At 40.0% G+C, this 13,823-nt stretch overlaps 1 protein-coding gene across 2 annotated transcripts; it reads right to left on the bottom strand.

Moving 5' to 3' along the window:
- Positions 1-1,826: 1,826 nt before the first annotated feature.
- On the bottom strand, positions 1,827-9,004 carry LOC121538538 (transcription factor-like 5 protein). Of its 2 annotated transcripts, none has more exons than XM_041846660.2 (7): positions 8,893-9,004; positions 7,570-8,254; positions 7,318-7,468; positions 7,047-7,209; positions 6,634-6,835; positions 6,336-6,477; positions 1,827-3,684 (listed from the first exon to the last, which is right to left on the bottom strand). In XM_041846660.2, the coding sequence occupies exons 1-7, from the start codon at positions 8,963-8,965 to the stop codon at positions 3,559-3,561; spliced, it is 1,542 nt and encodes a 513-aa protein (XP_041702594.1). In that variant the 5' UTR covers positions 8,966-9,004; the 3' UTR covers positions 1,827-3,558. The 2 variants fall into 2 exon arrangements, with proteins under 2 accessions (XP_041702594.1, XP_041702595.1); XM_041846661.2 differs by lacking the exon at positions 8,893-9,004 and adding an exon at positions 8,347-8,579.
- Between the last annotated feature and the right edge of the window lie 4,819 nt (positions 9,005-13,823).

Raw genomic sequence — 13,823 nt, 5'->3', positions numbered from 1 at the left:
CAGTCTATACTTTGAATGGTAGGTTTATTTGAACTGTGAGAGACATAATAACAACAAAAAAATCCAGAAAAACGCATGTCAAAAATTTTATAAATTGATTTGCATTTTAATGAGGGAAATAAGTATTTGACCCTCTCTCAATCAGAAAGATTTCTGGCTCCCAGGTGTCTTTTATACAGGTAACGAGCTGAGATTAGGAGCACACTCTTAAAGGGAGTGCTCCTAATCTCAGCTTGTTACCTGTATAAAAGACGCCTGTCCACAGAAGCAATCAATCAATCAGATTCCAAACTCTCCACAATGGCCAAGACCAAAGAGCTCTCCAATGATGTCAGGGACAAGATTGTAGACCTACACAAGGCTGGAATGGGCTACAAGACCATCGCCAAGCAGCTTGGTGAGAAGGTTACAACAGCTGGTGTGATTATTCGCAAATGGAAGAAACACAAAATAACTGTCAATCTCCCTCGGCCTGGGGCTCCATGCAAGATCTCACCTCGTGGAGTTGCAATGATCATGAGAACGGTGAGGAATCAGCCCAGAACTACACGGGAGGATCTTGTCAAGGATCTCAAGGCAGCTGGGACCATAGTCACCAAGAAAACAATTGGTAACACACTACACCGTGAAGGACTGAAATCCTGCAGCGCCCGCAAGGTCCCCCTGCTCAAGAAAGCACATATACAGGCCCATCTGAAGTTTGCCAATGAACATCTAAATGATTCAGAGGAGAACTGGGTGAAAGTGTTGTGGTCAGATGAGACCAAAATCGAGCTCTTTGCCATCAACTCAACTCGCTGTGTTTGGAGGAGGAGGAATGCTGCCTATGACCCCAAGAACACCATCTCACCGTCAAACATGGAGGTGGAAACATTATGCTTTGGGGGTGTTTTTCTGCTAAGGGGACAGGACAACTTCACCGCATCAAAGGGACGATGGACGGGGCCATGTACCGTCAAATCTTGGGTGAGAACCTCCTTCCCTCAGCCAGGGCATTGAAAATGGGTTGTGGATGGGTATTCCAGCATGACAATGACCCAAAACACACGGCCAAGGCAACAAAGGAGTGGCTCAAGAAGAGGCACATTAAGGTCCTGGAGTGGCCTAGCCAGTCTCCAGACCTTAATCCCATAGAAATTCTGTGGAGGGAGCTGAAGGTTCGAGTTGCCAAACGTCAGCCTCGAAACCTTTATGACTTGGAGAAGATCTGCAGAGAGGAGTGGGACAAAATGCCTCATGAGATGTGTGCAAACCCGGTGGCCAACTACAAGAAACATCTGACCTCTGTGATTGCCAACAAGGGTTTTGCCACCAAGTACTAAGTCATGTTTTGCAGAGGGGTCAAATACTTATTTCCCTCATTAAAATGCAAATCAATTTATAATATTTCTGACATGCATTTTTCTGGATTTTGTTGTTGTTATTCTGTCTCTCACTGTTCAAATAAACCTACCATTAAAATTATAGACTGATCATGTCTTTGTCAGTGGGCAAACGTACAAAATCAGTAGGGGATCAAATACTTTTTTCCCTCACTGTATGGTCTTTCACTCCCTTATCATCTTGCGTCACATCCCCCACCCCCCCACCCCCCCATGGAAGATAACTCTCCAAAAACTACAACTGTGATTGTCCTTGCAGTGAATGTGTATGTGTCAAGGTCCTTTCTGCTTAGACCGCGGGTGTTACCGCACAGGACAAGCTTACGAAATGTAAAATAGGAAGATATGTGCCAGTGAGCAAAGTGAAGTCTCTGCCAAGGAGCTTTGTGTGTACCGTAACAGGCAATGAAGAAACCTAAGTGCCCAGATATTTTGTATATTGATGCAACCACAGTATTTTACAACTCTTGCTAGACTCGTTTTTTTTTTTAAGCAGTTTGTAAAGTTTTATTGTTGTCAGTTTCTTTTTTTCTCTCTTTTGTTTCACTTTTCATGATTACATGTTTGATTTTAAAATCTCCCCTTCCAATATGTTTTGAAAATAAAAAATGTTGTGGATGCATCAGAAATTGTAATTGTAGAATAACTCATTAACAATGTGTTCTTTATCTTTTTTTATTTTGTAATGACCACATCCACTATGTACCGGTGCTGTAACTATTAAATATACATGACTTTAAATACTATTTATTATTTGTGGGTGACTGTTGTATGTACAGTAAGATGCTACAGCACCATGTTGTAAGAAAAAACAAATAAAGCCACTTTTCAGTAAAACATTACTCTTTTCTACATATCAAGTTAACCAACTGAATGTTAATGCACTAAAACAATCAGTAGATAAACACTAACCAAAAACAAGTAAATTGTCACATTTATTTTTCAAATTTCCAATATAAGTAGGGTAATATGAAAAACAGTCACAATAACATACAAAACAACTTTTGAACAGAGTTGTATATACAGAGTGAAGCATCATTGAACAATATACATTTAGTGTATTTACTGCTGCCAGGAGTACTAAACAAACCTGTATAAAACACAAACAAATATAGTAAAAATATATTACATTTCAAAGATGCACATACGATTAAGAATAACTCAACTGTAATCTAGTGAGGGGATCACATTTTCATCAACTCTTCTATGCTAGAGAAACAGTGCCACCTGTGCACGGCATTCAGTAAAGCACTCTTTTTTTTGTTGAAAAAGGTTTGTTGCCTCAGAATCACAATTATGTAAAGTTGTATATAAAACATATCTCCTTCCTTCTACAGTAACCTGATCTATAGGAGCCCTGTAGTGCAGTTAAACTTGCATTGTATAACCCAGACCCTCAGTCAAAATGTTGGTATGTTACTTACATGGTCCAAAATGTCAAACATTCCCCCGTTTTAATTATTGTTATTCATGAGGTTTGGAAGTGAAGCTCATTTGAAATATCAGTTGAACTATCAAGCCATTTTATATCAAAATAAAATTGAGGAAATCTGAGAAAAGATGATGGCCAAATGATGAAGATGGAAAATTACATGTTTGAGTACATGCCCTGTTAAGGGGGTTAATAATCACATTGAGGTACAATAATATTTCAAGGTGTTGAGATAAAGGAATAAACAGAACACCTAACTAATTTTTCTTGCTGCAAAAAACAATCAAATGGATGTGTGTCTTTGGCAATACCTGATGCTTTTCTGACAGCTAAAATTCCAAAGCCAAACCTGATGGGAGTAGAGCTACTCTTGGGTAAAATAATTTTATAATAAATAGAATAATTATTAAATAGGTGTAGTAACTCTAAAGCCTGGTGTACACTACATGATTTTGGCTTCGATTTAGCTGTCCCAGACAAGTTTTTGAGATTGTCCTTGCAGATTTTGTGCCGATAAAACCAAACCTGTTTGAAAATATTGGGACGTCTGGGACTGCTCAAAGATGAGATCGGTAGCCCTCAGATTGCGTCTTTGACCCACTCACATTAAACGAGCGTCGGTGATGGCCGCGCGCCCCGAGTAGGCAACGACATGGGGATTTTGTCTCCGATCTCAAAAACTTGTCTGGGACAGCTAAATCGTGGCCAAAATCCTGTAGTGTGCACCCGGCTAAAGAGGTTGTTTCATTGCTCCGATGCCTGTGGGTCGCTTGGTGGCTCTGCGGTCTCCTGGCAGACCATGACCTGGCCTGAGGCACTGCTAGGCTTGATCCGCTGACCAGTCTTACCACAGAACGTGCTCTGGAAATCCTGAGGGAGAGGAGAAAGTCGCCACAGGAGAATAGCACTCTTTGGCAGGGTTTCCCAAACTCGGTCCTGGGGCCTCCTAGTTGTATGTTTTGGTTTTTGCCCTAGCACTACACAGCGGATTCAAATAACCAACTAATCATCAAGCTTTGATTATTTTAATCCGCTGTTTAGTGCTAGGGCAAAAACCAAAATGTGCACCAAGGGGGGGCACCAGGACGGAGTTTGGGAAACCCTGCTCTATGGTACCTCAGGACACTACAGCAGCATGACACAATAATATGTATGTTCAGGGCTTGACATTCACTTTTTTAGACTCAAGTGGGACAGATTTTTTACTTGTCCAAAAGCTCAAGTCACTTATCCCCCCCAGAGTATGAATGAACATTGATTCTGGAAAATGAATGCTCCGTTTTTGTTGCGCACGGCATTAGCAGCATTTTAGCCAGACTGTTATACTAGCTATCTAGTCTGTTTTTATAAATGTGAGCATAAAAAACAATTATATAAAGGAATTGCCAACTCGTTCTCATTCTGAGAAATAAGGTAGGCCACTTGATTTCAACATCTGAACAAAGTGGACAGGCTAGCATGCTGTTCAAACAGTTTGAGGACAGAAGGTTGTGTTCATAACAATTAAACTGTTTTACCTTGTTAGCTAGCAAATACTAGATCCAAGTTGGCTAGACTTTAAATATAAAGATTAGCTGGCTACTCACTAGCACGTGGGCTTACGCTTGAGAGATTGCTTATGAGACCTGTGTTCATTTTCTATAATGCCTGCTACCAGAAGTTGGTCATTATTAGTGAATGTGCATTATGCATGGTTCTGGTTAAATTTGTAACAAAAACTGCATTTTCATAGACTGTCTTGAAAACCAGATCAGTGATTATTGCAAAAAAGCAGGGTACATTTCTTAGGATAAATTAATTACATTATTAATGGGTCTTATGATTGTGGAAGGCCCTGAATTCATTAGATTATTGCTGACTGTTTGAAATGCAGTGTATTTTACATTTAATTGTAGAACAAAGCTTATTTAAAGAAAAATAAATAGAGATATCGTAAATCGCCCTTAAGTTTGAAAGAAAAGATATCTATGATTTGTAGGTCATATCACCTAGCCCTACAATGAGGCTGATGTAAGAGATAAGACCATTTATCTTAAAATGCGGATAAAGTTTTATTTCTTCATATTATAAGCTCAACGATGCGCACTTGGCTGTAGGCTACGCAGGAATGTTCCAAAATGCAATTGCGGGAAAACACCATTCTCAAAAGCGTACCGCATGTGTGAGCGGATGAAAATATCAGTTAGAAATTAAGAAAGAGGGGAGATCTAAAGATGCATCAAATAGCATGGGTTACTTACAAGGCATTCGGAAAGTATTCAGACCCCTTGACTTTTTCCACATTTTGTTACGTTACAGCCTTATTCTAAAATGGATTAAATGAACAATTTTGTGTGTATAAATGGGAGGTGCACAGTCACGGGACGCTTTTAATTGTATTTGCATACGTATTCAGACCCTTTGCTATGAGACTCAAAATTGAGCTCAGGTGCATCCTGTTTCCATTGATCATCTTTGAGATGTTTCTACAACTTGATTGGAGTCCACCTGTGGTAAATTCAATTGATTGGACATGATTTGGAAAGGCACACACCTGTCTATATAAGGTCCCACAATTGACAGTGCATGTCAGAGCAAAAACTAAGCCATGAGGTCAAAGGAATTATTATTTTTAATACATTTGCAAAAATGTCTAAAAACCTGTTTTTGCTTTGTCATTATGGGCTAGTGTGTGTAGATTGATGAGGGGGAAAAACAATTGAATACATTTTAGAATAAGGCTGTTATGTAACAAAATGTGGAAAAAGTCAAGGGGTCTGAATACTTTCCGAATGCACTGTATATGACTAGGATTGTGCCTTTGGCTGCTGGACAATAAAATAAAGTTGATTTGAAAACCAATAGAACATGAGAAAAATGCTGGTTTCAACGGCATATTAAGTGTTTATAAAATAATTCCCTCAACATTTCTATGGTTGTAAACAAGGTAAGACATGCTTCATAAAATGACATAAAACTTCCAGGTTTTAAACAATTAAGTTTATGGGTAAATAGTTTCAAAATGCTGACCGCCTCTGCTCAGATTCAGAGTGGGTGATGTGCGGTGCGCAACAGGCACGGTCCTTCACTCTCCGGTCCTGTGACCATTTGATCTGAATGAACCATGCCTCGAGTATTTCAACAGAATCAAGCCTTTAGACGTTAATGTTAATTATCCTTCATTATAATTGTCAAACATGACTGGCGTTTAGCCTATATTTATGTAATTAAAAGTCTCATTAAAGTTTGGCTACATTTTCTGGCGCCTCCCTCATGTCAGCATCGGTTTGGACATGAGGTTGTAGCCAATATGCATATCACCTACACTTTGACATACACTTTTTTATTTATGTACATGATTTAAAAAAAAATATTATTCCAATTTTGGCCTCTGATCGGATTAATTGTTTGAAATGTATATTCTTCTTGATCAACTATTTTTCTTTGACTTGTCCCGGACAAGAGGACAAGCGTTAATGTCGAGCCCTGCTGTTGATGAGATCATACCATATAGGGCCTATCAACTTAAGTCAGGCACTCACCTGTTTAATGGAGTCCCCATACACCTCTCGGATGTACTTGAGGAAAGCGGTGGTCCATTGCAGGGTGGTGGCTTTATCAGTCTCATTGTTGCAGAACGGCGCCAGCACATTAAGCTCATCACAGCAGATGCGAATCCTCCTCCTATACCCAAGTAAAAGGTTTGAGGTGTGTACTAAGTTTGCTCTTTTATGGTTAAGGTTTAGTATGCTGTGCATTTTGGGTCTGAATGTTAATGATCAAGAGTAAACAGTTTGTGTGTCTGAGTGTGACAGTACGCACGAGTGTGTATCTGATTACCTGCGTTCCCGCTCCTTGCTGTTGTGCCTCTCTCTGCGCTGGCTACTTTCCACTGGAGGGCCTACTCTCTTTCTGGTGCCTGCTCCTCCAGCTGCTCTTCCTGCCGCTGAGTCTGGGACGACACCGGGGGGGGCCTTGACAATACGGGGGCCACAGGTCCTACCAAGTTTAGCAGTGGGTGCAGGCCTCGCCAGAGCATCATCTGAAAGAGATACAGAGGGTGTTAAGAGTTCGAAAAAACTGATGTTTTGTTCAGCAATACTACAGTACATGACATAGCCATGAGAAGCATGCTGAATTTGGAGAAGATAAACAAATGAGACATACTGAGATAGAGAGAGAATGTACATGCAGTTTTGTTATGAGTGCTCTCAAAATCAAGCTAAACAGTGAACATACTGACACGTACATACCTTCCACCTTCACCCAAAGTTGCTCCTCTGTTGGGTTGGGGCGGTTGACGCATGGCACTTTGTCAGTCATCTTGTCTTGCCGGTAGCTGAATGTGAAGTTCTTTGGAATGATCAACCCTTGATGCTTATTGGGTTCAAGATTTTGAAGGACATTCCCAAACCCCTAGGAATAGAAGACTTGTTAAAACATAGCACTGAATGTCTTCCTCGTAACAATAGAAAACAATTACATCTCGATTTATTAGTAACATCAGTAGTATGTTGCTCATACTTGACGGGTGCCAGCGATGGGGTTGAACATGCTTCCATATGGGTATGACACCTCAATTGGGTAGCCCCGATCTGACCTCACCCACTTCTGCAGTTGTGGATGGATTGCTGCTTCTTGCGCCTCATTGGACTGATGTAGCATTGTCAAAACACTGTAGCAGAAAGACAAACGTGTTTTTAGTCCTGTAGAGAATGTACAGCTATAAACAAAGTATACATTATCATCACTCAAAATTGAGGGATAAAAACGTACTTGCTAAGAGCAGCTGATTGCGCGTCCTGTTCTCTGGGGGTGCAGTTGAACCTCTTCTCCAAGCGAACTCGGGCGGGTGGATTTGGCCTGGACAGTAGCTGTGCGCTACCGTTGTCGTATGCTTCAAAGCCACATTCCCCGGTTGCATCCACTGCACTCCTGACTTTAGCCAACACGGAGCCGAGGACTTCTCCGCAAGTGGTGGGTGTCCTTTCTCCAGATATAACGTTCCCGTCGCTGACCTGTACCATTTTAATTTCCTGGATGTCAACATGTCCACTCTGGTTCGAGCTGCCGAGGGCGTACTGCTGCTCATCATTTGAAGTTGATGTGGCATCAGGTGGGGAGTTCTGGGGAGACCTTGTTGGGTATTCAGCCTCACAGTTTGTGGTCATAGGTTGGGGTGCAGGGCTGCCCACAGTGAATATGGTAGTGTTGAACCGGGTATCTCCAGATCCCTCTGGATCAGAAACCTGTGCCTCCATGTGTGACTGGATGATGTGCTGAAGGTGGGTGTACTCCACTTCTGTCATCTCCATCAGGTTGAGCTCAGTGCCCAAAATCTGGCCTTGATTGTTTGGAACACACCCATTTTGGCTTGAGATCAACTCGACAGGATCTGGGTTGTACTGCCCAGGTGCAGGTGACATATGAATGGTTTTACAAGCCAAAGACATCGACATTCCTGTTGAGGAGAGAAACAGATTATTAATGTCAGGCTTGAACAATAACACAACTAGTTTCAAATTCAACAAAGCTAGCTATTTGTCTGTTTACCGAGGAAGAGGCTAACGTTAGCCAGACATCAGCCCATTGATTTAGCTAACAAGCTACTTTTCCCGCTCTGATTGATAAATTCACCTCCCGCATCTCATAGCAACGCTCGCTACTCTATGTCAACTCACTTCACATGAGATCCAAAATACAACTACTACCGCGCGAGCTACACTTATTTTCACTGACATTTTGAATTATAGCTAGCTAGTAGAAATGTGACTATTTAGTCAACTTAAAAATGAGTTTCTAAACATTCAACTATGCAGTAACGTTAGCTAGCTAAGTTAGCAGATGTTAGCTAGCTCAGAGATACTTTTTAGTATTTTCTTTAGCTTGCTAGCTAGAGTAGCAAAGTATCAATGGCTAGCTAAAGTTAGTTAGCCAGAAACGTTTATCTTTCACCACCCTTATAATTGTATCAATTAAATATTTGACAACTATCTGAATAGATGTATAGACGTGTATTTAAGTAGTCTTCAATTATAATTTCATTAAATTATCAAAACTGTCGTTGTAAAACAGGCTCATGTTCAGAATTTTACCAACCGATTTGACAGACCAGAGAACGAACAGACGTGATCTGACGCCAGGTGTTTTCATTGGCCCCAAAACAATGCATCCTCAGTACTGTCAATCCATCAAAATTATTCAAAATTATTTTTCTGAGATTATTTGGTAATTTGCTCGACTCCTCCCATCATAAAAAACTGGGAAATCATAAACGTTCAACGATTTTAATTATTTGCTTATGTGGAAATTACCTTAGTGCAGAATAACTCACCCTTCCAATGAAACCATCAGTTCAACCACTCACCTAACCTAACATAGCAGGCGTAGAAAAAAACAAGACGCCTGAGCGGAGACCCTACTTCCGTTTTTCAGGTTAAAAGCGATCAATGTTAATTCGAGTTGCCTCCTCTGTAATTCTCCTGCCTCCTAATAAACGTAATGTGAAAACGTGCCTGGTATTCTAATTGATTTGTGTTGGGCTGGCCGGGTTTATGGTTTGTGCAACATTGTAGGCTAGCCTAAAGACTGACCAAGCGTGGCCATTACTGTTGTGTCAGAGAGAAGGGCGCCTGAATCTCTCACATAACTACAGTGAGATTCACTAAAATGAAATAACTCTGAATACTACACCAGGAGTAGACCTATAATTTAGCCACAGAGTATTAATAGCTTTTTTTTCATAGCCTAGCTGTGGATTGTGTGTAGCCCAATTACAAATTATAGCCGAGTCGGGAACGCGCTTCAAATCTGTCATTGAACAGCATGCAGCCAAAACAGCCTTTTGCAATATTTCAATTACAAATCGCGGGAAAACACAGGTTGGATAGCAAATGGCTCCAGCTGAAAAGAGAATACTAATCTGTCTGTAGGCTACCTAAATATTGTATCTTCCAAATAGGCCTATTGAGAGAACAGCATTGTTTTACAAAGTTAGCTAAAACAAGCGAGAGATAGGCTTTTGGCACGAGCACATCGGCGGTCGCTGGTGAGTGAGTTGCACCTCATCGGGTGAGTCAGTGAAACTGGAAAGTTTTTTTTAGGAATATAATTTCCTCCTTATATTGTACAATATGTGTGTCTTCACACACTTAGGCCTGGATTCAAAACAATGTCGTTTTTATTGATCTCAGATTCTCAGTTTGTCAGTGTCAAAGTAGCCTGTCATTTCGATCATTTGTGCGGTAATAAAAAAGATTCAGTCATGTCAAATTATGTAGAATTGCAAGAAATGCGTTATAAAAGGACACATTTTTTCCGGACCCTAGTCTACAATTCCCCCAAATTTTTTACGTTATGAATATACTGATATTTTGTCTTTATTTAATCTTTATTCAAACATTGTAGTTGTATGCCTATATGTACTGTTTTGCATTTTTCTGAACAGACTATTCAGAATATAATGAATTTAAGCAATGCATGATGGCTAATGGTTTTTTATTCGGTTGTAGTTCCATATATTTCTTACAAAAAACAAACGTGTAAACCGTTTTTATTGACAAGAATGTAACTGAAAATACCATAGCAGCCTTGCCATTGTTCATTAATACCAATTATTTATTTTTTTCATATAAAATTTGGGGAAATGTATTCTGTCATTGTAGTCTTAAAATATTGTTGGCCAACAATATAGCTAAGGTCAACAATAACGTAGCTAAGGTGAATAAAGAAAGTTGCATAGACAACATAGAATATGTGGATATTTTTGTTGCATTACTTGCATATATTTGGATATCATTATCACTTATTATATTAGCCACCTATAGTTAGGCTATATATTCACCTTTTTCCTCTTAGCATCTTCAAAGAAATACACATTGCCACTCAATCTGTATTCATCTTATGACTTCTCCTTGGAAGAAGGACAGAGGGACCCTAGGAGGGACATAAAGGAGTTGATCAAATCCTGTTAAGACATAGACAATCGGGTGAGATGAGGTCCTAACTAGTCAATTATCTAAATTGATTGTTCATTGTACAAGGGAGGAGCCGAAACTTGCAGACACTGTAGCCTTTAAGGACTGGAGTTGCACACATGTCATAGAACAACATGAAAAAGAAAGTGACAGAGTAATAATGCATTGGTGGTAAATGGTGACAGACTGACTGATCTGCAAGTAATAATACATATTTATTTGTAATGCAAAGTGATTTGTAGATCAGTCAGTGTGCGTGTGGAGGAGGATGAAGACCTTTAGTTATGTGCAGGACATAGTAAAACACACAGCTGTCAATGACATGCAGCTTTTCTCATAGACACAGGAGGTTACTATGTGAAGGAATGTGTTAGGATTGGAAGTTGTCTCTTATGTTTCTTTTGAGATGGTATGGCCTCCAAGACCATCTGGATGAGGCTATTAAAAAGGCAGAACGGCTTGCTGAGGAGCTCAACCAAGAGAAAGCACCCACAAGCCCAACTGGAAGAGGCCAATAACGAGGCAAAAAGGCTGGCTGAGGAGCTCAACCCAGAACCGGTAATGTAACAAGTCATACATTACCGGTAATGTAACCCCTATAACTCCCATACGTGCACAAATATTCCCAACACACACCCAGCACCACAGCATTATGATTTATCATTGCAATTTGTTTGTCAAAGTAGAGCCCACATGGCACAAATTTAAATTTAAACGTAGACTCAGTGATATGACCTGATCACGGGCATCAATGATATTGCACATTGAGCATGAGGCATAAGGGTGCACTTGTTAGCATCCTTGTGAACATCTACACATGTTAGCTGTGTGAGTGAGCCAGAACGTGGGTCTACTGCAGGTGCCTTTCCTCAGCTGACAAATCACTTCACCTTAGGTGAAAATAAGGGCCAGTACATCAAGAGCCAGACCAGTGCAAACTTTTGGGCCAGTCACTGAGGGGGAAGAATCAGGCATTGATGAGCGATTTTAATAGATTCATCTATACAATTCCTTGTTATTCAGTGGCCTTTTTTCAAATTTTTTATTAAAGCCGTAATCGGTAGTTGAAACAATAACAAAGCTCACTCCCCATCCCGATTTTGGTAAAAAGCTCCCCTGTTTTGGTAAAAAGTTGATTGATGGGGTTGGGGAAATGTAACCACTTTCAATTTATAGACAGAGCTATGGATGCAATAACTTACCATCAATTATATTAAAATAACAGTTTTAACCATGTTTTAAGGCTATACAGTGTTTTTTTAAACATTTACTTTGTTTGCAAACATTTGACTAAAACAAGCATATAGTTTGTGTAAAACAAGCTTATATTTTGGGTTCTGATGGGGTATGACAGTTGAATTAAACTCATGAGGCATTAATAAGTTATAATCTTCATGAATCAATGGGTACATATCATTAATATAAGTCCAAAAATGGCTGTAGCAACTTCTGAATGCCCCTTTAAATCTGATCCTTTTTTGCATATCTCATTTTAGAGACAAGGACCAGTTTTCAGCATTGATGAAGAAATAGGTATGTATAAATTGTTTCACTGTCAAAATTGGGGTCATCTTGGTGTTACTGAATTATACTACACTACATATTTATTTTGACAGTGATGCAACATTTTTAAATGTGGCTCTATTCTCCAGAATTTCGGATTTGAGATCAAATGTTTGATATGAGGTTACAGTACAGAATGTCACCTTTTATTTTAGGGTATTTTCAGACATATCTGATTTACTATTTAGAAATGAAAACACTTTATATGTCTAGACCCCCCCCTTACTTACATTTTTACATTTACATTTTTAGTCATTTAGCAGACGCTCTTATCCAGAGCGACTTACAGGAGCAATTAGGGTTCAAGGGCACATCGACAGATTTTTCTCCTAGTCGGCTCGGGGATTAGAACCAGCGACCTTTCGGTTACTGGCACTACGCTCTTAACCACTAAGCTACCTGCCGCCCTACTTACAATAAAAGTGACTACAAAATGACACAAATTATTCACCATTCAGTTCCTATTGGGCGCAATATAATCTGAAACACAACCAAAACAAGCTGTAAATGTATCCAACAAGTTTGTAGATTCACAAGCTTGATGTAGTCATTGTGTTCTAGGAATATGGGTCCAAATACTAAACTTTTGACAACTTTAATCCATACATGAAATGTGTCTAAATACTTATGACATCGTCAAATGGTGGGGCTAGTTGCAAGTTGTATTAGTCGTATGTACTGGATACAGATGGTAACACCATCCAACGAAATGCTTACTTGCAGGTTCCTTCTTGACGATGCAATTCAAAATGCTGGAGTATAGAGACAAATTCAACATTTTAGCATCACTGTCCAAATACTTCTGTAGAGGACTGCAATAACAAAATCCTGGCAGGGCTTTTTCCTGTACATTTCCTTCAATATGAAGCAATCTGCCATTCCACATTATGGAATTAGTCTTAGCTGAATTCATTCAAATCCACTATTGGAATGTTTACACAGTGTCTTTCCTTTTGCAACCACTGTCTGTAATTGTGGAAGCTGGAAGCATTTGCCTTTGAGGAGAGTTTACTCTGTAGTCAAAATACACTGAGTGTACAAAACATTCCTAATATTGAGTTGCACTCCCTTTTGCCCTCAGAACAGCCTCAATTCGTCAGGGCATGGACTCTACAAGGTGTCGAAAGCGTTCCACAGGGATGCTTCCCACAGTTGTGTCAAGTTGGCTGGATGTCCTTTGGGTGGTGGACCATTCTTGATACACACGGGAAACTGTTGATCGTGAAAAACCCAGGAACGCTGTAGTTCTTGACACAAACCGGTGCGCCTGGCACCTACTACCACACCCCGTTCAAAGGCACTTACATATTTTGTCTTGCCCATTGACCCTCTGAATGGCACACATACACAATCCATGTCTCAATTGTTTCAAGGCTTAAACATCCTCCTTTAGCCTGTCTCCTCCCCTTCATCTACACTGAAGTGGATTTAACAAGTGACATCAATAAGGGATCATAGCTTTCACCTGGTCAGTCTGTTTTGTACACTCAG

This window comes from Coregonus clupeaformis, chromosome 24, assembly GCF_020615455.1.
Source record: "Coregonus clupeaformis isolate EN_2021a chromosome 24, ASM2061545v1, whole genome shotgun sequence".
In the NCBI taxonomy this organism is placed as follows: Eukaryota; Metazoa; Chordata; class Actinopteri; order Salmoniformes; family Salmonidae; genus Coregonus; species Coregonus clupeaformis.
Note: the sequence above shows the minus strand (reverse complement) of the source record. Positions and strands in the feature narration are given on the sequence as shown.